This window comes from Pan paniscus, chromosome X (genome assembly GCF_029289425.2).
Source record: "Pan paniscus chromosome X, NHGRI_mPanPan1-v2.0_pri, whole genome shotgun sequence".
Lineage (NCBI taxonomy): Eukaryota > Metazoa > Chordata > Mammalia > Primates > Hominidae > Pan > Pan paniscus.
In genome coordinates this window covers 34,089,864-34,114,867 of record NC_073272.2, presented here as the reverse complement: position 1 = coordinate 34,114,867, position 25,004 = coordinate 34,089,864, and the positions used below count along the sequence as shown (strand labels likewise).

At 36.7% G+C, this 25,004-nt stretch overlaps 1 protein-coding gene across 1 annotated transcript in view; it reads left to right on the top strand.

Annotated features, from left to right (window-relative positions):
- The window catches only part of DMD (dystrophin), a 2,218,635-nt gene that overhangs the window by 1,033,694 nt on the left and 1,159,937 nt on the right, over nt 1-25,004 (top strand). Inside the window, exon 43 of the mRNA XM_063601607.1 lies at nt 19,943-20,115. Coding sequence (XP_063457677.1) covers nt 19,943-20,115 — 173 coding nt within the window. The remainder of the gene's footprint in view (nt 1-19,942; nt 20,116-25,004) is intronic.

Below are 25,004 nucleotides of genomic sequence, written 5' to 3'. Positions count from 1 at the left end.
TTGAGAGAGTTAAATATTTGAAAGCTTATCCTAAAAGTAGAAATGATCCACTTAAAAGAATTAACTGAAAGGATTTATCATCATGTTTCCATATGCCTAATTTTACTGAAAGCATCAGTTTTATTGGAGGATAAAACACTCTTGGGATGTCACCCATATCATTTCCTGACTCAGCATGCCTTGTACTCTGACTGGTAGCTGCCAGATCCAAGTGTCTCTGACTGTTTGCCTTAGGGCTCTCTCTAGTAATCAAAGCTCATGAGTGTCAGGCAGTTAAAGTTCTGCATCCCCCGTGTTCCCCAGCAAACCTCAACCAATAACAAATAACTTTTGGTGGATAAATACCACTACTCACTCATTCCTCAGTTAGGGTAACTCTGAAGCATGATTTATGCTCTGACCCAAAATTCTGTTCCACGATTAAGACCCCATCGCACACAGTAAAAACCTGCCTCATAGGATACATTTTACTTGCTCTCTGTCTTACCTTACACACACTTTACTAGCACCTCCTTGGATCGTTCCCAAATACATCCCTTGTCTTCGAATCTGCTTATAGGGGAACTCTATCTAGGACATTTTTGAAATAAATAATGACATATTTACTGTGTAGTTAGCATTTACGTAGAGAAATTCTTAGAAATAGTTCATGCCTTTGGAGTGGAATTCTTCAAGTGATTCTGCTGCTCCCTCATTCAGGGAATCCTTAGCTGTTCAATTAGGCCTTGGTATCAATAAATGTGAATTTTTAGGACAAAAATAAGAACATAGCTTATAATAAGAATGACAGCTATGCTTTACCTTTTGCAATAATGAGAATCAATTTACAGCTAATATTATTCTTTATGGTAGAGCAGAATGTTTTCACCTGAAGAACATGAACAAGACAAGGATATCTGCCCACATCCCTTCAATATTCCACATGGCACTGGAGTTTCAAATCACTGAAAGGAAGAGGAAGGAAGGGAGGAAGTAAGGAAGAAAGAGAGTGAGGGAAGGAGGGAGGGAGAATTGAAGAAATAAAATAAGGAGAGAAACAAGGAGGAAATCAATGGAAGGAAAGAAAAAATATCAGGCACGCATCATTTCAGTTGTCTCATCAAAACCAATTATAGTACAGATGCCTTGTTTGGAATGAATAAAATGTGCTATACTTTGGGTAACCAAGAGGGTGATGAAAAACTTGGCCATATGAAGAAAGCTCACGGGTAGGAGATATGGTGGTCCTAATGTAGATTTTAAATAGGATCAGGAAATAGAGACAACCCTTGTTCAAGTTCGAGACCACAAGGGAAAGCTGGTAGTGAGCTTATAAGCCAAAGATAGTGTGAAGCAAAGTCGTTCAAGTCCTCTTGAGTTCAGGTTTTTTGCCTTGCTCTTGAGAAATAAAAAATTGTTAGGACAAGTAAACCTAAGGAATGTGGATTCGTATATTCCAAAAATAGTTATTAAGCTCTTAGTATGTACCACACACTATTCTAAGTGCTTATAAAACAGTGAAAAAGACTAACGAATCTTTGCCCTCATACAGCTTTTATTATAACATTGGGAGACAGAATAGAAGCAAGCAAACAAAGAAAAATGATAAGTAAATATTGTGTATTACTAGGTGATACGTATTTTGGGAAAAAAAAAAAAACCAGAATCTGTTAAGGGGATATAGGACCACTACAGGGGTAGACGTAGGTATAATTGAAAGTGGCGGGATTGCAATTTCAAATAGGGTAGAAATGACCTTCGAGCAAAGATTGGAAGAAGGTAAGGGAGTCAGCCATGGAGTCTGTGTAGAGGAAATAGAGTAGAGGCCCAAATGTGGGACTGAGCTTATCTTAATCAAGCACCAACAAGAAGGCCAAAGTGGCTGAAGCAAAACAAGCCAGTGGAAGGATAGAAAAAGATGAGGATATGGGAGTTGTGAGTGTCCAGATTGTGGAGGGCCTTTGGGGCCATTGTAAAGAAGATTCTAAATGAGATGAGAGCAATTGTAAGTTTCTGAGCAGTTGAGTGGCATGATCTCAATCATGTTTTAAAAGGATCACACTGGCTTCTGGGTTGAGAGTAGAACTGTAGGGGACCAATAATAGAATCAACAAGAGTTGAAAAAGAGATGCTGGTGGCTTGGACTTGGTAGTGAGAGAATGTCAGATTCTGGAAATATTTTGAAATTAGAGATAGCAGATTTATTTCTCTGGTCATACAGAAACTTAAGCATGTGTCTATGAAAACCCATTCTTGGCCGACTTGGGGCTGAGTTAGAATTTTGGTGTCATAAAACTTAGCAGAAGATCCCTTGAGAGATGTATGATTTCTTCTCATATTTTAGTCTTCGATTCTTCAGTCTTGCCTTGAAGTAGGGACAAAAGTACTGGCAACAGAGATTTTTAATACACTGGTTAAGATCTTTCTCCTCTGGAATCTGTTTCATAGCTCTTAAGCACAAATTTAATAATCCCAATTAGTTAAATGAAGGCAAAATTATGCCATGAGCAAAGTGACTGCTTTTCTATTCTGGTATTAGGAGAATTAGATAATAGCAAGAGGCACCATATGTAGAAATCCAAACAAAATATCTGAAGGAAAATAAAAGAACGATTGTTTATATGCATATTGTAATACAGGGGCATATTAGATGGTTTATATGCATATTGTAATACAGGGGTATTTAATAATATTGGAATAAAAGGATATTGCAATTATTCTAAATAATCATGGATCATATAAAATTTCAAAGCAAAATTTGTTTGCAAATGCTTTTTGAATTCGAGTTGAATTTTCTAATAGTTTAATAGTTCTAACAGTTTAATGCATGAAAAAGATGATTTTTATTAATATATTGTGACTTTGTAGAAACTGATCTTTTGAACTATACATAAACATTTGCAATAATGTGATCAGTGGTTTCTCTTAGAAAAATTGAGTTTTTCAACACATGTATTTGGTTATAAATATAATTTGTTTCTTCAACAGCTTATATGACTTGGGATTTATTTGATTGATTTGCTATATATAAATGTGTGTATTTTCAAATATTAATCAGTAACTGTAGTTTAAATCATGCTTAAATTATTTCTATAGTACATTATTTTTCATTTGTATTATATGAAAAGATTTGTATTATAGAGAAGAGATTATAGATATTTACTGCCTTTCAGTCATGCCCAGCTCATATTTATATGTGCTTTGGTACAGTTTTCTTTTATATTTTATACAAATCTCTCTTTTGTAGGAAATTATCCATTCTTTATCCCCAACCATTATTTTATCAAGCCTAGCAGTTGTCCTACCTTGACTATTATGCTGCAATTTACTCCCAACTCTGCTAAAATGTACTTTAAGAACGCACTCCTCCTCCTTCCATTCTCCCAGCAGCACTATTTTCATAATCCCCATCGTGTAAAGTGTAGAAAGCAGAAACTTCCATATTAAAACTTACAAATCATGAGGCTGGTAGAAATTTTGAAGTTGCAATTAAGTTGTGGGGAGGTTTTCCTTTTATTCACAAACGGTTGAAGCTGTGCTTCGACCAATTATAATGTCATTTTTTATGTGTGATATATAATTACTGATTCGTTATTTATGCAAAGACAACGCATCATCCTATGAAGAATATTTTGGTCCAAATACGTAGCTGTGTTTAGAAAGTGTTTTCTCACATGGGGACAATAAACCATGAAGAAAAAATTAAAAGGTCAACTTACCATAAAGCCACCAAAAATAACTTTTTAACCTTTTTTGGAAGCTCCGTAAAACCTAGTTAATAAGTACTTTAATGCCTTTTGATTGAACACAGTTCCCAATTCGATATGTCATTAATGTAGTGCCTGGTAGCTGGATGGGATGTAAACAGTGTAAGAATTAGATTTATATAGGGTGTTGCCTTTATCTGTCAGATAAAGACAAATTCCAGAGAGGGAAAATGAACTGGAGTTTGAGTCTTTGGTTCTCTTATTTCTCTTTTTCAATTTTAAGATAGATCTACTCCCCAACGGCTGCTGTCACAACAGCTACTAATGGGTTTTTCTAATCCTTTTTTCTTAGAAATGAAAGTTATGTGCTCCTCTGTTAACCAAGTTACAAAGTGTCTCAAGGCATTTCTGATACCTAAAACTGCTTATGCTATGATTTTCACCTTCCCAAAATATGACGACAATAGTGCCTAGAGTTTTATAAGTCTATAAACACTATACATGCATTTAAGTATATGTATAACCCATGTAACTGCAGTGCTACATTTTTCAAGAAGGTGATACATACACACAGCCACCAGGAAGAAAAATTATTATCTTGTTTGTTGTTTTTTTCCTCCACCACTGTATCTAGAACTCCTAGAACAGCACCTAGCACTTAAAGGTACTGAATGTACATCTGTTGAATTAGTGAGTGATGGTCTGATACATGCAGGTGTGGACTCTGAGATAGAAGAAGACAGGGCAGTGTTGATAAGTGCTGGTACTAAAAGAGAAAACCAAATTTACTTCTTTTTATATTGTATCCTAACTCACTGAGTTAAATCATCTAGACATGTGCATTCTACAAATCTATATGCATATAAGCATGAAGAAATTGTTCTAGGTTTGTGTATACTGAATCTAAAACAATCATTTATGAAAATGTGTGACAGGGAACCCACATATAATTAAAACATTACTAACATTTTTCCACATCAGTGAGCTTTCATGATGTGGTTATGATAAGCAGTAGAGTAGAGAGTTTAGCAAAGTACTGTATTGGAACCTAAAAAGCTTAGAAAGATTTAACCTGATTGTTGATAGTTGTACCCTTGGGCAAGTAACATAACATATTCAGGCCTGTTTTTTAACGTTGAAATTAAATCAGTGATAATAACTGCCCCTGCCTACTCAACTGTACTGTTGTGAAGATACAGTGAAATCATGTACGACTATGTAGGAAAATTCCTGTTAAAATGTATAATTATATAAATTTCAAGGTTTGTAAAATGCATATTGCTTCATCAAACATCCCAAATTCTAAGAAAGTTATAAATTTCCACGTAAAGTATCCTAAAAACAAATTACCTTTAAGAATGTGTTAAACATTATAAAATTGCGTATTTATATATTAAAAAACTGTAAATAAAATGTTAACCACATAAAATATACGTAAAGTTATTTCCAGATTTGGCAAATATTCTAAAGCTAAAAAAACTTTAAAATAAGAGAATACATACAAGTTAAACCACGTTTGCTTTTGACAAAATCTTCCTTAGAGGATCTTACAAACTTTTGATCATATTCTTCTATTGTACAGATGTTCCTTGACTTATGATGGGGTTATATCCAGATAAACCCATTGTTAAGTTGAGAATTTTGTATGCGGAAATGCATTCAATACACTTAACCCACCAAATATCATGGTTTAGCCTAGCTTACCTTAAACATGCTCTGAACACCTATGTTAACCTACAGTTGCGCGAAGTCATAGAACACAAGACCTATTTTATAGTAAAGTGTTGAATATCTCATTCAATTTATTGAATACGATACTGAAGTATGGTTTCGAATGAATGTATATCACTTTCTCACCACCCTAAAGTTGAAAAATCACTAAGTAGAAACATTATAAGACGGGGGCCATGTGTATTTCCAAGGCTAGTTGTTACTTATTCAGGAGTAATTTTTTTATTCTTCTATTTATTTAAGGTATAAAACAAATAACTCACTTTATTGTATATTTATCTTGAGGTGCAGAAATGCAACTCGAAATTATTCCAAGATTCTGTGTACCATAACTTTTACCAAGAAGAGGATGCTGTTTTCTAGCTTGGTTTTAATTGTTGTTTTATTTTGGGCTTTAGTTTCTTTATGAAATGTGTTGATTTATTTTTTCCATTTCTATTTCAGTAACTTAAAACCCATTGTTCTAATTGTGAGTTCAGAACCATGACAAAAATTATTGAAAAATATTGAAACTCTAAGCAAAGAATGATTTAATCAGTAGTGTTTTTTTCTCTTTTTTGCTTTGGAGTCTTGAAATTTGCTTTTGTTGTTTATTTTTTGTTGTCTTTCCTTTTCCATTTAAAAAAGTTAGTTTGTATTTATTTTCTCCTGGTTAAATTTGTAACCATGAACATATTAAAATTATAATGCTATTCCATTGAACCTTATGAATTGTCAAGTCTTTCAAAAGGTTTAAATATTGGCAGTATCTTATAGTTTAATACAATGACTTGTACCCAAGTCTGCTTATTTCTGAATATTAATATATATCATTAAACATCCTGAGGGACAAAAAACAAGAACTTTCTGTTGTAAATCACGTATGATTAACAGACACCAATTCCCAAATTTAATTTGCCAAACCACAGGCAAAAGATTAAAGAGTGTTATCAATAAGGAAATCTATGGAGCTTCCAAAAAGGAAGAGTAGAGTGTTAGCTTCCTGCTCCGATATCATGCCTTTTGTTTATTTCTTTTCTTTCTTTTTTTTTTTTTAGATGTATGCATTTGGGTACAGAACAATTGTATGAAAGAGCGATTTTGCTTTTCTGTCCCCTGTGTAAAACAATATGATGGAAAGCACATTTCCCCAACATCAGAAGTATTAGTTATCTATAAAACGGGCATAATATTACCAAATATGTTTTCTGTTTTACCAAAATAGTTTACTGTCATCAATATTAATTTTTGCAGGTTTGATTATATTTTATCATGTATGGTAGCTACCTATGAAGTTGCTTAATCATTTATACTAAATTTTCATTTATCAAAATAATAAGATGCTCATGATTGCATATTTAAATAGAATTAAAAAGTATAACATGAATTTTTAAAAAGCATATTCCATTCATTGGTGATCATCAATTTTTGAGGTTTTCTTGGATTGTTGCATTGCTTTGGAATTTTTCCTCCATAAAACCTACCTGGCCCTCCTCTGCTGAGTCACACAACACTGAAGCATATCCTGACTCTAAGAAATTTGGGATCATAGAATGCCATATATTTTGAACTAAGAGAAAAGTACTTACTTCTATAAAACCCCCTTTGCCATGCGTGTGAGTCAATTTTTCTATTTGGATTTTCTGTAAAATGATTTAGGCGATGTGTACAACTTAACACGAAATGTACGTATCATAAAAGGACTGGTAAAATTGTTTTCAATTTACTTAGTGCTGATGGACTAGAATCATTTTATCTGAGAAACACTTGGATCAGTAAAGTGCAGGGTTTTTTTGTTGTTCTTTTTGTTCTTGTTGATGCTCTGTGCCATCTGGAGAAATGGGCAGACGTAATTCTGAATAAAGGACGTTTTTGTCAGATATCTAATGTGCTGTGAGGAAACCATAAGGAAACTCAGCCAGGAAATGCATGTGGACTTCCATTCCACTGTAAAACAGCTAATGTCCTGTAAAAGTAAAGTAGAATAAACAAGGAATTACCTGAATAGCTCACGTCTGACCATACCTGAATACCTATCTACAATGGTTGAACAGAGTAACAAATCTTAGAGGTTCAATGATTGAATTCAAATTGGATTTTCATAAGCAAGTTCAACTCAACTTTTTACTTCAAGTGAACAGATAATTATTAATGCCACAAGTGCTATGCTTAACATTCTTAAAGATAAGAAAGAAATATTAAGGAATAATCCTTGTACTCTGGTAGTTGATAACATTATTGAATATACATATTATAGTTATACAAACAAGTTACAGAGTAATAAAGACATTAAGGACATCATCCAAGCAAAAATATATAAGACATGAGTGTAACTGAAATCATGAAAAGAAGAAAGCAGCACAAAAAGCAGAAACTAGGAAGAATTTTATAGAGGAGGAATCCTTAGCTTGAGGTGTGAATATAACTGGAATCTGGACTAATCTTGAATGTAATAGCTGACAGTTATTATTTTTGTGCCAGGACACATTCTAAACACTTAGAGTAACTTGTATGGTCATCATAACAGCCCTACAAGGAAGGCTGTATTATTATACCCATACTCAGATGGAGAAACCAAGGTCCTGAGCAGTTAAGTGACTTGCTCAGGTGAGATCATTTTTAAATATCGTAGTCGAAGTCCCACTCTGGATGTTCAAGCTCCAGAGTTTCTGCTCTTAAGCACTACAGTATACAGTTTCTTGATGCAGAAAATGTTTTCAAAGTTAAAGATACAAAGTCAGTAAGGGTAAAAAAAAAATTGTATCAGAAGGATGTGTCTGAAGAATAACAAAGAGATTAAGCCTTCACTTTGTTATTCACTTTGATTATCCTTTCAAGTGTCTCTTCTGGCAAAGCACTAGGAAATCAAGTTGGATAAAAACTGTGAATCCAGTTTTTTCTTTTTTTTTCCTGGAAAAAAGATGGGCTAAAAGATGGACTTGAAAGTGTCCAAAAAGCTATGTGTCATCATGGATGGATTTTGGTCAGGGATAATCCTTAAAATGGCAGGATAAATTGGACACAAGAAAAAATAAAGAGATAAAACAATAAGTAAGGAGATATTTGTGTTTAGCATAGCTGGACCAATTTAGAAACCATACCCTTGATTCAGTAGCTGTACCAGGACTCTCATTATTAACGTTCACTCAGGAGATGCCCAACATCCTAGATCACCCATTTTCCTGTGTTAGTGCAAAATGTGGACTGGATTTCCAGATACATATTTCTATCTAGTTAAATAAATACTCTGATCGGTTGAGGGAAGGTTTTCTGGAAGGTGTATATAATCCCACCATGGCAACAGAACCAAGAGTCTCTGACTGTCTACCAACCTGTAGACTTAAATTTTTTCCCTGTACTTTCTTCTAGCTTCTTCTATTTCTGTTATCCCCAAAACACCTTGATGTAGCCTTAAGCAGAATCAACCATCAAAGGGCTAACTCCCTCCTCCTGCTGGGTGCCTTCTCTGCTGGGCCCCAGCAGCAGTGAATCTATGCTCCCAACTTGACATTTTTCTTATCCCCTTTCCCACCTCCCGGAAATAAAATTCCTTTGTGTCAAAGTTTTATTTAAGTGATAGAAATGGCTAAGATTGTCTACAGGGTTGGGTTTGGAAGAAAAGAGGTCTGGAAAGGGAATATATCAAAACACCAGTATTTTCTGAGCAAGTTTGGAAGAGATTAAAAATTACCCCTAGTGACTCTCAAATTTATATCTCTAGTCAAGATTTCTCTCCTGAATCATGACATATATATGCCTTTTATATATTCACTTAGAAGTATAATAAACATCTTAAATTTAGCATGTCAAAATCTTATACCCTAACCTTATCCTCCTGCAATTTTCTACATTATAGTTAATGGCAACTCCATTATTCCACTTGTCTGTGCCAAAATTCTTCATGTTATCCTTAAGGCCTTTCTCTACCAACACACATGTAATTGGCCACCAAATCCTAAGGATTCTGCCTTTACAATGTATCCGGAATTCAACCCTGTCTCCACTCTGATCCAAAGCACCATCATCTCCAGCATGGATGATTGCAGTTGTCTCTTAACAAGTTTCCCCCTCATTGCCTTCTCCCATGTAGACTCTACTGTCAACATACTAGCCAGAGATACCTATTTAAATGGAAAGTCAGATTATATCCCCCCTTCTGCTTCTGTTCGAAACCCCCAATGCTCCCCATACCCCTCAAAGTAAACAGGGAAGTCCTTATGTTCATGAGTACCTTCATGGGTTACCCACCCCATTCTCTGATATTTCTCTGGTAGTCACTAGCTCATACACTCCAGCCATAATCACTTCCTCCATGTTCCTTGGCCACTCCTCCAGGCACATTCCAGTGTCAGGGCCCTTATACTTGCTTTACCTGTCTGGAATATTATTCTCATGATTTTTCTTTAAATAGTTAATTTCTGCATTTCCTTCAGATCTTTACTTAAAAACTGCCTTCTTGGTAAGGTCTTCCCTGACCCCTCTTACCTAAAATTCTGACCCCCACTTCATCCTTCATTTCTTCCTTCCCTGCTTTAGTTTTGCTCCTCAGCACTTAACCACTATCTAACTGAGTATATAGTTTAGTCATTTCTCTATTTGTTTACTTTATTCTCCTGTAGAAGGTGAGATTCCAGAGAGCGGGGCTTTTGCTTTCTGGATCACTACTATATACCCAAGATATAATATATGACTGTCTCAGGCTGGGCGCGGTGGCTCACGCCTGTAATCCCAGCACTTTGGGAGGCCAAGGCGGGTGACCACAGGGTCAGGAGTTCAATACCAGCCTGGCCAACGTAGTGGAACCCGATCTCTACTAAAAATACAAAAAATTAGCCAGGCATGGTGGCGGGCGCCTGTAATCCAAGCTACTCGGGAGACTGAGGCAGGAGAATTGCTTGAACCCGGGAGGCGGAGGTTGCAGTGAACAGAGATTGTGCCACTGCACTCCAGCCTGGGTGACAGAGTGAGACTCTGTCTCCAAAATAAATAAATAAATAAATAAATAAATAAATAAATAAAATATGACTGTCTCATGGTAGGTTTTCAACAAATATTTCTTGAGTTAATGAATGAATACAGAGATGTAGCTGTCAGACACAGAGAGAGAAACCTAGAAGATAGTATTACTAGTTAAAACTAGTTTGGCTAGGTCTGTATGATGAAAACTGTGCCTAACTGTACTGAATCCTGCCAAGGAGGGAAAGATGAAATGGGGAAGCTATTACTAAATAAATGAATAGGAATTTCCTTCAGGAAATAAATATGGTTAAAAATGTGAATTATAAGTGCTTCCAGCTGTCTGCTAATGTTAGTCCTTCAGAGAAATGAAAACTGAGAAATCGTTAGAAAGCAATTTTATCACTTCTTTTAAAAAATAAAGTTCAATATATTTCAAACCAGAATATCATTGAAATACTGAAGTCATTTTCAGGGGAAAATGCACTGAAACAACAATTTCATATTATCTTATATTTTAACTTATGCTTTTATACATTTGAAATTTTATTTCATTTGAAGACTTTTTTCTAATTGAAATTTTTGACTGAGAGAACACTCACAACTTCTGATGTAAAATTTTATTACTGAGGAAAAACTTTTAAACAGAAGACAAATTAGCCAATTAATGTTTGTATATACATCCCACAGTGGACATATTATTTAAAATCTTGGAAAGAGTTGTAGATTTGTGAAGGTATATGTGAGCTTATTTCTAGGTATGAAATAAGGGAGCAAAGACACTTGTAAATTATAGACATCCTTATTTAGTAATTGGATGTTGAAGATGAAGAAATGGCTGAATTGAATGACCACAGAGACGGGACAGAGGAAGTGATGTTTGTTTGTTTGTTTAATTGTTTATTGAGACAGAGTTTCACTCTTGTTGCCCAGGCTGGAGTGCGGTGGCACAGTCTCGGCTCACTGCAACCTCCGCTTCCTGGGGTCAAGTGATTCTCCTACCTTAGCCTCCCAAGTAGCTGGGATTACAGGCGCCCACCGCCACACCTGGTGAATGTTTGTATTTTTAGTAGAGACAGGGTTTCACATGTTGGTCAGGCTGGTCTCGAACTCCTGTCCTAAAGTGATCCACCTACCTCGGCCTCCCAAAGTGCTGGGATTACAGGCGTGAGCCACCGCGCCCGGCTGCTATTTTAAATAATAGAACTTTGGCACTTTTCACAGTATTCGGGAAGCAACGAGCTTTGCTATAGGTACAAAAATATATTTAAAACTTCAGTAAATCATTTTAAGTTTACTTTCATCAAAAGTGATTAACAGTAAGTTCAATTTGTCAGATATTACTCTCCCCTACTCTAGTTCTCTTCAGGTTCTGCAATATCTACTTTGACATTTATACACATAAGTTTACCATTTAGATTGTAAAGGCAGGCTCTGTAATGAAAATCTCTGACAGCAAGGGAGTAGTTGTCACTTTACGTTAAATGGAAGAAAAACTAAACAGTAGAAGTCTATCCCTTATGGTAAAGAATGGAGCATAGTTAAGGGTTGCTTCATACCTTTATCTTAAACTGATTAGTTGGCAAATAGGTCCCTTGTTTGTTTCCCAGATAAATTTTCTGTATTCTCTGGTTTCTCCTTTTATCCTGTTAAAGACACATACTCCACAACACTTGAATAAACAAAGCATTTTTATGTTCAAATTATTTCTGTATGTGTCTCCTTTAAAAACCGATTATCTTCTTAAGGGAGAGACTCACATTTTAAAGTCTTTATTTTCATATCTCAAATTTGAGGCTGATATTATGTCTGTGTTATCAATAAACACTTACTTAAACAATAAGCTTTTCAAATAAATGAATTGAAGCCACATGGCTTATAGATTTCTGCTTTTCCTTACTTTAGGTATCTGGATTTCATCTGCCAGTTGTAAAAGTTACTGTGCTATCTAATTTTTCTCTATTCACAGTGTATAATCAGGGTCTTCTTTAACTTATTGGAGACTGTGAATCAGAGATGCAAATATCCTATTTTAAAATATTAAGGACTCGAGTTGTATAAATTCATGTACAGATGCCTTTCAGAAATTAAAATTTCATTTGTGTGTATATTTAGAATTTCCTTTTGCAGAAAGAGTGGCTAAAAATAAACATCTTACAGAATTTCAGTGGAATAGTGAAGTGGTCAATTCATAGGGGCATGTCAAAATTAAGAAGGGATTTGACTAAAAAGTTGGTACTTTATCATTTTGACATCATATTTTCAGATAAAATAAGGAACTATTCAGGGAGAGAAATAGAAATGCTATATTCTATAGTGATTCTAGGGATGTTTATATCGCCATAGCAACTACAAGGGACTATGGCTTCATTTTTAGAGGGTCAGAAACTATAAAGATCACTTATTTCTAGACAAACTAAAATAGTAAAATACTATCAGAGATCTCATCTCTGACTTTAAACTATGGAAAGTGCTACAACATTTTCTTTGGTGCACATACTATTTTTCTGTGTGCAGTGCCTTGAGGACACGAATATGTGCAGGGACTTTAAAAAGGATGTATTTCCTGGACTCCAGCCAATTTTGACAGCATTCTCTGAGAATGCACCAAGGAGCTATTATCTAGATATCCAGGGAGTGTGACATCCCCTGCCCCAGTTTTTGCTTTTTGCTTTTCTCCTTTAAGATAGAATGTTTTCCCGCGTTAGTAACATGCTGTACAGCATTGCTAAAACCATTCATAACTTGATGCTGAGCAATGCTACAGCATTCCAAAGAATTGGTAGCTCCCCAGAGACTCAGATTAAAATCAGGAAGCTTTGCAAGCTCAAATCCTCAGAGAGTATACATGCACACACATACGCACAAACACACACATACCATATCAAAGCCATAACTGGATAACTTTTATATGCTGATGGGGAAGATCCTTTATCTCTTCCCTTGAATGTTTTTCTCCATGGGTGCTTACAGCTATGCATTTAAAGGGTTTGGGCCTGCTATGTACTAACAAACGTGATTGGTTGCCCAATGTGAATTTAAGTAATCAGCCTTTCATTCAGCTGGAGTCTTGGTATCAAGTGGAGGACTTGGCAGAGTTATGGATCTTTGCCATTGGACTGGCAGCCAAGCAAGAATGATGGAGTCAGTGACTTAAAGAATTCAGAGTTGAATCAAGTACTTGTGAAATCAGGCTGCCCAGGTCAGGCGAGTTAACAGAAGCAGCCAAGAAGATACGTTGTTGCATGTTTCTGGTACCTGACCTAATCAGGCTAGTGGAATAGCCCTAAACATTCCACCCAAGACTCCAGGCTTGGAGCCATCAGAAGATGGTAGTAAAATTCTACCAGGTAAATAAAAGTAAAGAAATAATACTAGAGATACGCTTGAGTTCAATGGCTTTTAGGGCATTAATAATAGGTATTACATCCATTGTATCTCTTTTATTATAATTTCAACTATATTTTAGATTCAGGAATACATGTGCAGGTTTGTTACATGGATATATTGTTTGATGCTGAGATTTGGGATATGAATGACCCCATCACCCAGGCAGTGAGCATAGTATCCAACAGTTTCTGTTTTATTATGAGTTTTGTTTTTATCAATATTAAACTTTTCTTCAATAAGCAAGCCTCTGATGTCAAATACAGCATACTGCAATGTCATACAAAGCTATTTTCTATTTTATAGTGAAAGATGATGACGGCAAAAGACAGTCTGGTCTGCCTACATTTATGTTTTCCACTTCCAACATGCTGTTGTTGCTCTCAATACGATCACCAATGACCTCCTAAATTGCCCAAGTTGACTTTTCCCTCCTGGTCCTGGCTGCATCTGACTTGTTGACAACTCCCTCCCTCCTTCTGGTTCTCTTCCTGGGTCTGATGACTATTATTCTTTAGGGATACTCATCTCCTTCCTCTGCCCATGCTTTCCACAGAGGTTCATCTTTATGCTACCTTTCTTCTCACTCTTTTCACTCTAAACACCTTTCCTGAGCAATCTGACCATCCCTAGTCTTATTCAACATCACACACATTCCAATGACTATCAATTCTCTATGTGAAGTTGCTAAAAGACAGTTTTAACCTGCATTCCTCCAGATAAGTAAATACTCAGATTGTTTCTGTGTTGGCTTGTTCTTTCTTTTGTATGGTAATACCTGACCTGTCAGATAAGTACTTTTTCCACAGAGTTAAATTGAGGTGTGAAACAAAAGAAATAATGAAAGCTTTCCATCACAAGGTGTACATAGACTTGAAGAGAATGCCTTGAAATTTTATTTTAAAAACACCTTCTTTCTCTGAAATTCACTCACATCACCCATAACCCTTGTATCTTATCCTGTTGCTGAGCTGATATATAAGACATGAGAACACAGTTGCTTTTTTTAAGGTTCCCATTGTAAGCATTGGCTTTTACCTTTTACAACTGACATTATCTGTAGTCTCACCTGCCTCTTCAGCTTAGTTCGTGCTCAAGGCAAGTCCTCATGGACCACAAACGTGAAATCTTAGAATAAGGCAGAAAACCCTCTAAGTTTTATTGTTAACTTCTTTCCTGTTTCCCTCTCTGATTGTGAAGTTTTCTTCAGAGCCCGTCATCTGGAAAGCTGTACGATCAGCAGCAGTGACTCCCTATCTAACCCAGTCTCCACCTTACAAATGATTAAAATCCTTCCTAATTTTGACTGAAAATAGGCAAGAATATTCCCTTTGTTTTGGGAGGCTGAGGCGGGTGGATCACGAGGTCAGGAGATCGAGACCATCCTGGCTAACACGGCGAAACCCCGTCTCTACTAAAAATACAAAAAATTAGCCAGGCGTGGTGGTGGGCGCCTGTAGTCCCAGCTACTCGGGAGGAGGCTGAGGCAGGAGAATGGTGTAAGTAAACCCGGGAGGCGGAGCTTGCAGTGAGCCTAGATCACGCCACTGCACTCCAGCCTGGGTGACAGAGCTAGACTCCATCTCAAAAAAAAAAAAAAAAAAAAAAAAGAATATTCCCTTTGTTGATATTTGTTAAAATTTATATTTATCTAGTCAGGAAACATAAGATCTCTGGATGAGAGAATACATCATTAATTACTCACAAGCATCTCAGGGCAAGATGTTTATCTGTGAGTGCAGGGGTTGTAGTACAGGAGAGAAACCCCAGAATTGTGGATCTCAGAGATTATATAGAGCACCTGATGTATCAGAAGGAGAGAAAGCGAGAGAGACAGACATACAGAAAGACAGAGACTTTGCTCTGGGCTATAAACCAATGATCTAGGTCTATTATTTTTGGAATATAAGTTGAAATGTAATCAAAAGGCTCTTGGAGATAAAAGTTTTTAAATCTCTCCAGAGCAATGCACTAAACTCCAAGGTACGCTTGCCATTCAGTCATCCTTTAAGACAGTTACCACAACTCTTTGCTCAGAAAGTCTAGTCCATGTATCCAAATGTGAAAATATGTATGGCTCAGCAATCCCTGCCATCTTACTCCTCTTCTCAAAATCTGATTTCAACTGCCTCTGGAACATCTACATTTTGATGCCTCAAAGGCTTTTCAGAATGACCATGTCCAAAATTGAACTGATCACTTATGCACACATACACAAGCATGTAACCATGGAACCTCTTCATCCGTCTGAAATCCTGTTACCCAATGACACCACAAATCATGTGGATGCCCAGGCCAGATACCTAAGAGTCATTCAAGTTCTTCCTCTTCTTCACCCAACACACAGTCACTGAATTCTGCTGAGCTGTTTTCCTAAACTTCCTTCCCACTTCAGCTCAAATGTGAATAGCAACTAGATACTTGATTCAATTAATGGACTTTTGTTAAGACTGTAGGTGTGTTAATGGTATTATATATGTACTTTCCGAAAAAAGAGTTCTCATGAGAGAATATTTCAGCAAGAGAAAAATGCTGAAGTATTTATGGATAAAATAATATATCATTTTGTTTCAGAATAATCTAGTTGAAGAGGTGAGTGGGTGGATTGTCCATGGAGTCATAACAGTTGGCACTGGATTATAGGGTTATGGGAGCTATTTGTATTATTTTCCTACTTTCATATATATTTGAAATCTTACATAATGATAAATTTTTAAAAATCATAGTTCCCCATTAGCTACTGAAGTACAGGCAGAATTTTCTGTTGAGATTCAAAGCACATTATTGAACATCCTCAGCCTCTGTTTCATGGCCCATCTTCCCCTAAGCTTCTATGTTACTGAAAAGGCAGCCAAATATGACTGCGCTTGTTACCTAGCTTTGCGTGTGTGTTACCTACTAGCTCTAATGTTCTTCCCACTTCTACTACTCAGATATGTCTACTGCAATTTGCACCTTCTTCGTGAATTCTTTCCTGAGCCTATGACCAAATATATGATACATTTTTTCTCTAACTTCTAGAAAATGTTTGGTACCACTTGGAACACTCATTTCTTCCTTCTTCTCATCTAGCTAAGGCTTCTATACTTGGATTTTTTTCTTCAATTCTTCAAACCATATCCTTTCTTACTACTACAATAAAACCCACTTAAAACTTCTTAAAAGCAAACTAAACTGTGTTTCACCCACCTTTGTTTCTGCTATATTGCTCCTTACACATGGGAAGAACTCAATAAATTTTGCTCAGTGGACCTTATGTATAATTTAGATGATCAAAATAACAAAATTCATACTAGGAAGAATAGCCAGAATGTAGTTTTTAGCAAATTTATTTGAGAATAAATATGTTTAGATTTTTCTTTCTTCCCATATAACCCATTTGTGGTTTGTGGTTTTTCCGTTAAATAGAATATAAACAAAACATTATGGATTAAATTTATGGGACCATCTATTCATTTATTCAACAAAAAAGCATTTGCCATCTATCATGTGCCAAGCACAGGTTTGAGCTTTGGAAGCCCAACGGATAACAACATTCCTGTACTCATAGATTTCAATCTAGTGGTATATACAGGCTACTTGATATATATTTTAATGTTAGTAATAAGTACTATAAAGAAAAGGGAAGAGTAATGCCAGGAATAAAGAGTGATTGCTGATGCTATTTAAAATAGAGTAGTAGAGAAGGCCCCTTTAACATGAGAAAGAAGTAAGGGAACCACTGATAGAAATGTGGGTTAGGAAAAGTATTTTTGGCAGGTAGAACAGCAAGGGCAGAAATCTTGAAGCAAGAATGTAGTTGTTATACTCAAGTAATGCAATAAACCTAATGAGGGTGTAGTGTTGTGGACTATGAAGAGACTGGGAAGAGATGAGCTTGGAATGGTAGGTAGTATACAACCAAGTCATGTAGGGATTTATAGGTCATAGTGGATTATGCTTTTTTAAAAAAAGGAAAAGCAAGTTTCTTAAGAAAGTAAAGGAATAAAGAATGGCCACTCCATAGGCAGTGCAGTGGCATGGGCTGCTTGACTCAGGATACTTGTAGTTATTTCTTGATTATATGCTAAACAAGGGGTGGATTATTCATGAGTTTTCTGGGAAAAGCAGTCAGCAATTCCTAGAACTGAGGGTTTCTCCCATTTTAGACCATATTGGGTAACTTCTTGACATTGCCATGCATTTGTAACCTGTCATGGCACTGCTAGGAGTGTCTTTTAGCCTGCTAATGCATTATAATTAGTGTATAATGAGCAGTGAGAAGGACCAGAGGTCACTTTTTTCGCCATCTTGGTTTTGGTGGGTTTTGACTAGCTTATTTACAGCAACCTGCTTTATCAGCAAGGTCTTTGTGACCCGTATCTTGTTCTGGCCTCTTATCTCATCCTGTGACTTTGAATGCCCAACCTCCTGGGAATGCAGCCCAGTAGGTCTCAGCCTTATTTTACCCAGCGCCTATTCAAGATGGAGTTGTTCTAGTTCGAATGCCTCTGACATATTTCCCCTCTTTCTTTTACAAGGGAACCCTTAATCCTAAGGGTAGTAGAGGTACCCTTAGGATTAAGTAGTAGAAGGGTAATACATCTTCTGTAACTTCTTCAGGCTGAATATGGGTGATGATATTTCTGCCTAACTATTAGGGTCTCTTGTATTCAGGGTAGAGAGGAGCTCAGTCAGCAAGCATCAGCTTGGTGAGGGCCATTCATAACGGATAAATGCTGATATCTGGAAGATTAGTAAGTTTTCAATCTAAGAAAACATTGAGTAAGCTTATTCTGCATTCCTATACAAAAAGTACAACAGCAAATATATTCCACAACAGTAAAACAAAATAAGTAAAATTATCCCAAGTAAACTAAATTAGAAGGCTTTCCGTGAACTGGGCGGCTGTTGGAACCAAAGTGATGTGGGGTTGCTAGCTGATTCCAATACATGTCCAGAATTAGAATACTGATCCCGGTTTTTGTATTACCCATCCTTCTTGTTTCTTCTGAGGTGCAGTCAGAGATCACTGACAGGTTCACAGGAATAAGCAGGATCAGTCTATATTGCAGGAAAAAACTCAAAAACAGCTGACGAGACTAATAACAGGTGTACCATAGTTCTTAAAACATAATTTTTTTCTCTCTCCAGTCTCCCATTTTTACTAAAGACGGATCATCATAGGACTGATTTGCTGTATTATACTTGGCCTGATTATTTGTATAAAGTGTAGCAAGAATAATTATTTTTCATGTAGGCTGTTGAAATTGGCTGTGATTGAACTCTGTGATGAAGAGCCACCAGAAGATTTTGAGCAGAGGAGTGATATGATCCCAATTATGTTTTAAAAGAATCTTTTCGGCTCTTGTGTGGAGAATTATCCAGTAGGGGGGAAAGAAGCAAGAGGACCATTTAGATAGGTAGTTCTATAACCCAGATGAGAGACAATAATAGCTTCTATCAGATCTGTAGCAAGAAAGGTAGTGAGAAGCAGTCAAATTCTGGATATGTCCTGAAAGTCAAGCCAAAACAGTTGCCCAATAATTTGAATACTGGAGACTGAAAAAATTAAGGATGGCTCCAAAGTTGTCAATCTGAGTAATTGTTAATTGAATTACTATAATTCAATTGAAATCAGTAATTGCCATTTACTGAAATGAGGGAATCTGTGGGAGGAGAAGGATTAGGAAATGCAGTTCAGAATTTTGTTTGCGTCATATTAAGTTTGAAAGTCTCGTGAGACCTCCAAGTGTTGAGAAATTAGCATTTGTTAGACTGGAGTTCGGAGGAGATGTCCGGGCTTGAGATACACATTTGGGTGTCATTGTCTTATATAGGATATTTAAAATTATGAGAACAAATGGGATGGATTATGGACAGAGAAGAAAAGAAGTGCAAATACTGAGTCAGAGCACTCTAATATTAAGATCAGGATGAGAAGGATCCAGCAAAGGAAACCAGAAGAGGTCAGGATACAGAAGCCAAATGAAGGCAGTTTTAAGATGTAGGGAGCGATCCACTCTCTTAGAATGAGGTCTGTGATTTACCTATTGAATCTGAACATGTCAAAGTCACTGGACTTCATGGTTATTAACTTTAAAAAGTCAATAATTAAGAATTGCAACACCATTTGCTACCTTTGGGATTTGTATATATATATTTTTCTCTTTCTATAGACAGCTAATTCATTTTTTACTTGTTTTAAAATTTTTATATTACAGAATATAAAAGATAGTCTACAACAAAGCTCAGGTCGGATTGACATTATTCATAGCAAGAAGACAGCAGCATTGCAAAGTGCAACGCCTGTGGAAAGGGTGAAGCTACAGGAAGCTCTCTCCCAGCTTGATTTCCAATGGGAAAAAGTTAACAAAATGTACAAGGACCGACAAGGGTAGGTAACACATATATTTTTCTTGATACTTGCAGAAATGATTTGTTTTCAGGGAACTGTAGAATTTATTTCAGTACCCTCCATGGAAAAAAGACAGGGAAAAAGAAGTATCACTCTCATTGAAAAATGGTAAGTAAAATGAGAACAAATAATGATGAACAATTCAGACAAATGAGCTGAACTGTAGAAATTATTCAGTATTAAATTTAGCGTTATGTTGAAGCATTATATCTTCTAAAATTTCAGGTAATCGTAAATCAGATTGGGGCATTGAGGTGCTATAAACAGTTGTTCGATATAACATATTTATCTTTAGTCAAATCTGTATCTACAAATTTATAGGAGTTTGATAATTAGATTAACATATTTAAAATACTACCTATCAATAAAAAATTGATTTTCATTTGTTTATATTTTGGAGGGTGACACTTTACACTTTGCATTACCCTCCCCCACATTTTTTTTGCCATGGGGAATTTGTTAAGTTGATTTAAAATCATGTTTCTTTTTATCTTAATTGAAATATTTAGCTGTTGACTTAATTGGGGGGGGGGCAGAAATTCAATCACATTATTTAGCTTCACACCACAAGAAGTGGATTACTCTTTCTTTTACATTTTTAGATTAAAAGTAATAAAGTTCTCTAACAGCTTAAAGTGATTCATTTCAGAAGTCTTTATCCTCAAGGTAGGCTTCTTAATTATTCTCAGAGGAAATCAAATCATTCGTCTAATAATTATAGGGAACCTCCGTGGTATCTCTTACATCTGTCCATTTCTAACCATCTTTACTCCTATTTTAGTTCTTGGTTTATTACATCAGGCACCTAAAGAGAGATTTCTAGCATTAATCTCAGTTGTCTCAAGTGATTATCTCCACTTTGTTCTCAATGATCTTTCAGTGGCCATCATTTTTCTAAAGTGTAAGAGCTTTGGTACTATAATCTCATTCCCTTGAGAATGAAACCCTGACTCCTTAATTGTGCAAAATTATCTGGTCAGCCTCACTGTTTATTTCTTCGTGCCTGCCCTATAGTAAGCCCCTCCAATTATGTTCTAGCCATATTAAATCAATTTGCAGATGCCCGAGTGTTTTGTGCTCCCTCTGACCTGCCTGTTCTTCAGGTCTCACTTCAGATGTTGTCTTTTTCTAGAAATCCTAAAACTATTAGTTGCTCCTAACATCTGGAAACTTGGATATTGTTTCATCATTTAGTGTAATTTAATATCAATAAATCATTTATGTATTTGTAAATTTTCCAGACTTGGTGGCTACCCTGTAGAATATATGATCTGATGTGCCTGCTCCTAAAACCTAACACATAGTAATCAGTTTGTTTACTTTTCTGCCTCCCACACAAGCTCCTTATAGAAAAGGGCTATGTTTTATTTGTGTTATATGCTCAGGACTGATATAGTGCTGAGCACAAAGTGGGTGTTCAATGTGTCTGGACTCAAGCCTCCTCTCAGAAACCTGAGAATATTTCCCCTTTGGATAGTCTACCAGATTTATCTCACTGCACCTTCCAGGGCAGGTGCGGTGGCTCATGTCTGTAATCCCAGCACTTTGGGAGTCCAAGGCGGGCACATCATTTGAGGTCAGGAGTCCGAGACAAGCCTGGCCAACATGGTGAAACCTTGTCTCCATTAAAAATACAAAAATGACCTGTGCGTGGTGGCATGCGCTTGTAGTCCCAGCTACTTGGGAGGCTGAGGCAGGAGAATCCCTTGAACCCAGGAGGCAGAGGCTGCAGTGAGCCCAAATCCACCACTGCATTCCAGCCTGGGTGACAGAGCAAGGCTCCGTCTCAAACAAAACAAAACAAAAAAACAGATTTATCTCAACTTCCTTGAAAATAGCTGGTCCCACAGTATCCAAAGCCAGGCTTGATAAAGGCAAAGAAACTCAGCCACTCTGTGTATATGCTACAAATACAAACTTAAACTTACAAAATGGTGGCTCATGCCTGTAATCCCAGTGCTTTGGGAGGCTGAGGCAGGAGGGTCACTTGAGCCCAGGAATTCAAGGCTGCCACGAGCCATGATTGTGCCACTGTACTCCAGCCTGAGTAACAGACTCTCTCTAAAATAAATTAACAAAAATATTTGAATAAACTTATATCGCCACCATGGTGTACTTTCTCCCAGCATTTCACATTGAGTCATTATGAGGCTCTGCAGGCTACTCCAATGATGTCAGTTTCATTACCATCTTTTGGGATGTTCATTCCACTCTTGGGAAGTTCTTCCCCCTCTGGTTTGTCTTCTTATAGTCAGTGTTTTCTCCAAGCATTCTAGGCCACCCACACCATCCCCTAAGGACGGTTGAGGTTTCTTGGATAGCCAGTGATTACTGTGCTTCTATATACACCTACCAGTTTTGCACTAAAGTAGAAATAACGCTTTCTGCTTTTTGAGGTTTCTCCTCCACTTTACTCATAAGTAATTTTTGGCAAATGATCCAGTTATTCCCTTCTCACTGGGTCATATGGACATTTCCCTTTCAGTTTACCTTCACCCTAGACTTAAACAGAAACACTAATGCCATTCCACAGAGAGGGTCGCTGAAATCTCACTCCAACTCTGAGGACTTTTCTGGTTTTGACAAAGGATAGAGTTTCTCTAACCCCAATAGATCCACCCTGTCCTTATCCAGAGGTTGAAATTGTACTTCCATTGACATTCTATAGGAATTGGTCAGGAGCTGTTAAATTTCCTATGACTTTTAGTACCATCTCAGATACAAACTGTTTTAAGTAATTGCTTATAAGCACAGGCTCTACAGTTCCAACCCGTTTTGGAATTCTGGCCTTGCTGCTATCTATGTGCCCTTGAGCAAGTCTCTTAAATCTTCTGCTCCATATGTTTCTTATGTATAAAATAGGATAAGAATAGTGTCTATGTCACAGGGTTGTTATGAGGATTATCTGACACAATATATGTGGGGAGCTTAGTGGATTGCTTAAACACGATAATGGCTCAGTTAAGGTTGGCAATTTTGATGATGAAAATGGTGATCTTATGGTTCTGATAGTCATGACATCTGTTAATTCATTCTTACATGCTTTCAAATTTCCCTGAGAACTACAGAGAGAAGAATTAGACTCAGTCCCTGCTTTGAAGAGCTTCACAGTCTTGGAGAGAAAAGGGACAACCAGCCAGTAAAATAAGGGTTGATAGACTGGAGCTGTACAAGAGGGCAAGAACAAGATCCCTGGGGAATGGAATGAAACTATCTTACTAAGAATTAGGAATAAGTCAAGGTCTATAGACCATTCAAGGTTCTGAGTTACAACTAACAGAAAGTGACTCTAGTTACTTTAGGTAGAATTATATAAATTACTAGAAGGGTATCAGATACCTCATGGAATCAATAGGAAAGCCTGAGAGCTAGGTTTAACAATGGGCAGAAACTATAAAGGAAGAGCAGGCTAGGCATCCAGAATATATCTACTATCAAGCTATGAGGTAAATCTGAATTATTTTGCTGTCATGGCAGAGTCCATTGCTTTACCAGGAGCACCATTGCACTGGACATTGCTTGCTATCGTCACTGCAAAAAAAAAGTATCTAAATTATTTATTCTTGTTGTGTGTCACTCATTCTACAACTAGGGTCTCTGGCAGAAGTATCTGATAGTCAGAGGATGGATTTTTTTTTCTGTAAAGGGGCAGTTAGTTGATATTTTTGTCCCTGCAGGTCATGTAGTCTCTGTCACAACTACTCAACTCTGCTGTTTTAGGGTGAAAAAAACCATATATAATATATAAATGGATGGACATGTTGTGTTCAAATAAAACTTTATTTACCAAGGCAGATGGCAGGCTGGAATTGCTGATTGGCCATAAATTGATGACTGCTGTTATAATACAGGTTTAGGCCACAGAACTAGGTTCTTATTGCCAGAGACCAGGGAAAATAAATAGCTGAATTTGTTCTTCATTGTAGTGGCAGTCAACGCCTCGTGTCCTACTGAGTCCCATACAATGGTAGATTCTTGAATCCTTGGAGAGATTTAGAAGCTATGCATTCCTGAATACACAAATGTTCAGTATAGCCTTCATGTGGTGTTCTCAACAAAAATCTGCTGAATTTTTTAGTAAGCCAACTTGGGTTAAATCAAAATAAATTTGAGCTAGTAAGAAGGGCTATATTGGTATTTTTCTTAAATGGTACATGTATGGTAATATTAGCTATGACCGCAATAATGCTGTGACACATATCACCCTAGAACTTGCTGACTGAAAACAACAGGCATTTCTGGCTGTTTAGGTTACTTGTACCTTGACTGACTCAGCTGGGCTTGGCCGGGAAGCTCTGCTTCAAGATGTGGGTTAGTAGAGCTAGGTTCCATGATGCATGTTGGGTTAAGGTCTGCTATATATGTCTTTGCTCTGGACCTAAGATGAAGGGTCAGTGACATGTTTTCATGACCAGTCACCAAAGTATAAACCTAAACCTCCCAAGAACACTCATGGCCTCTGCTCCTGTGAAGTTCACTGACATTTGATTGGCCAAAGCAAATTACGTTGCCAAATCTGATGTCAATAGAATGAGAAAGTAGACTCTTCCTACAGTGGAAGGGGGGAGAGATGTTAATATTTGCTGAACCATAATTCAAATTATTAGAGATAGTTAATAATTTATAACAGGATTGTTTTACAGCTAGAAAATGCCTTAGTGGTTTTGCCCTGCTTCATTATTTTATAAGGGAGAAAACTATCTTTCAAAGATGTTATGTGACTTGCCTAAGCACATACTAAATAGTACATCTGCGTATTTCTCGTTCAGTCATCTCTATTAAATGTCATAAAGTAAAACAGACATTACTCTTTAGATGAGAACAGGAAGATATTTAAAAAGCCAGACTAATTTATGACTGCTCATTCA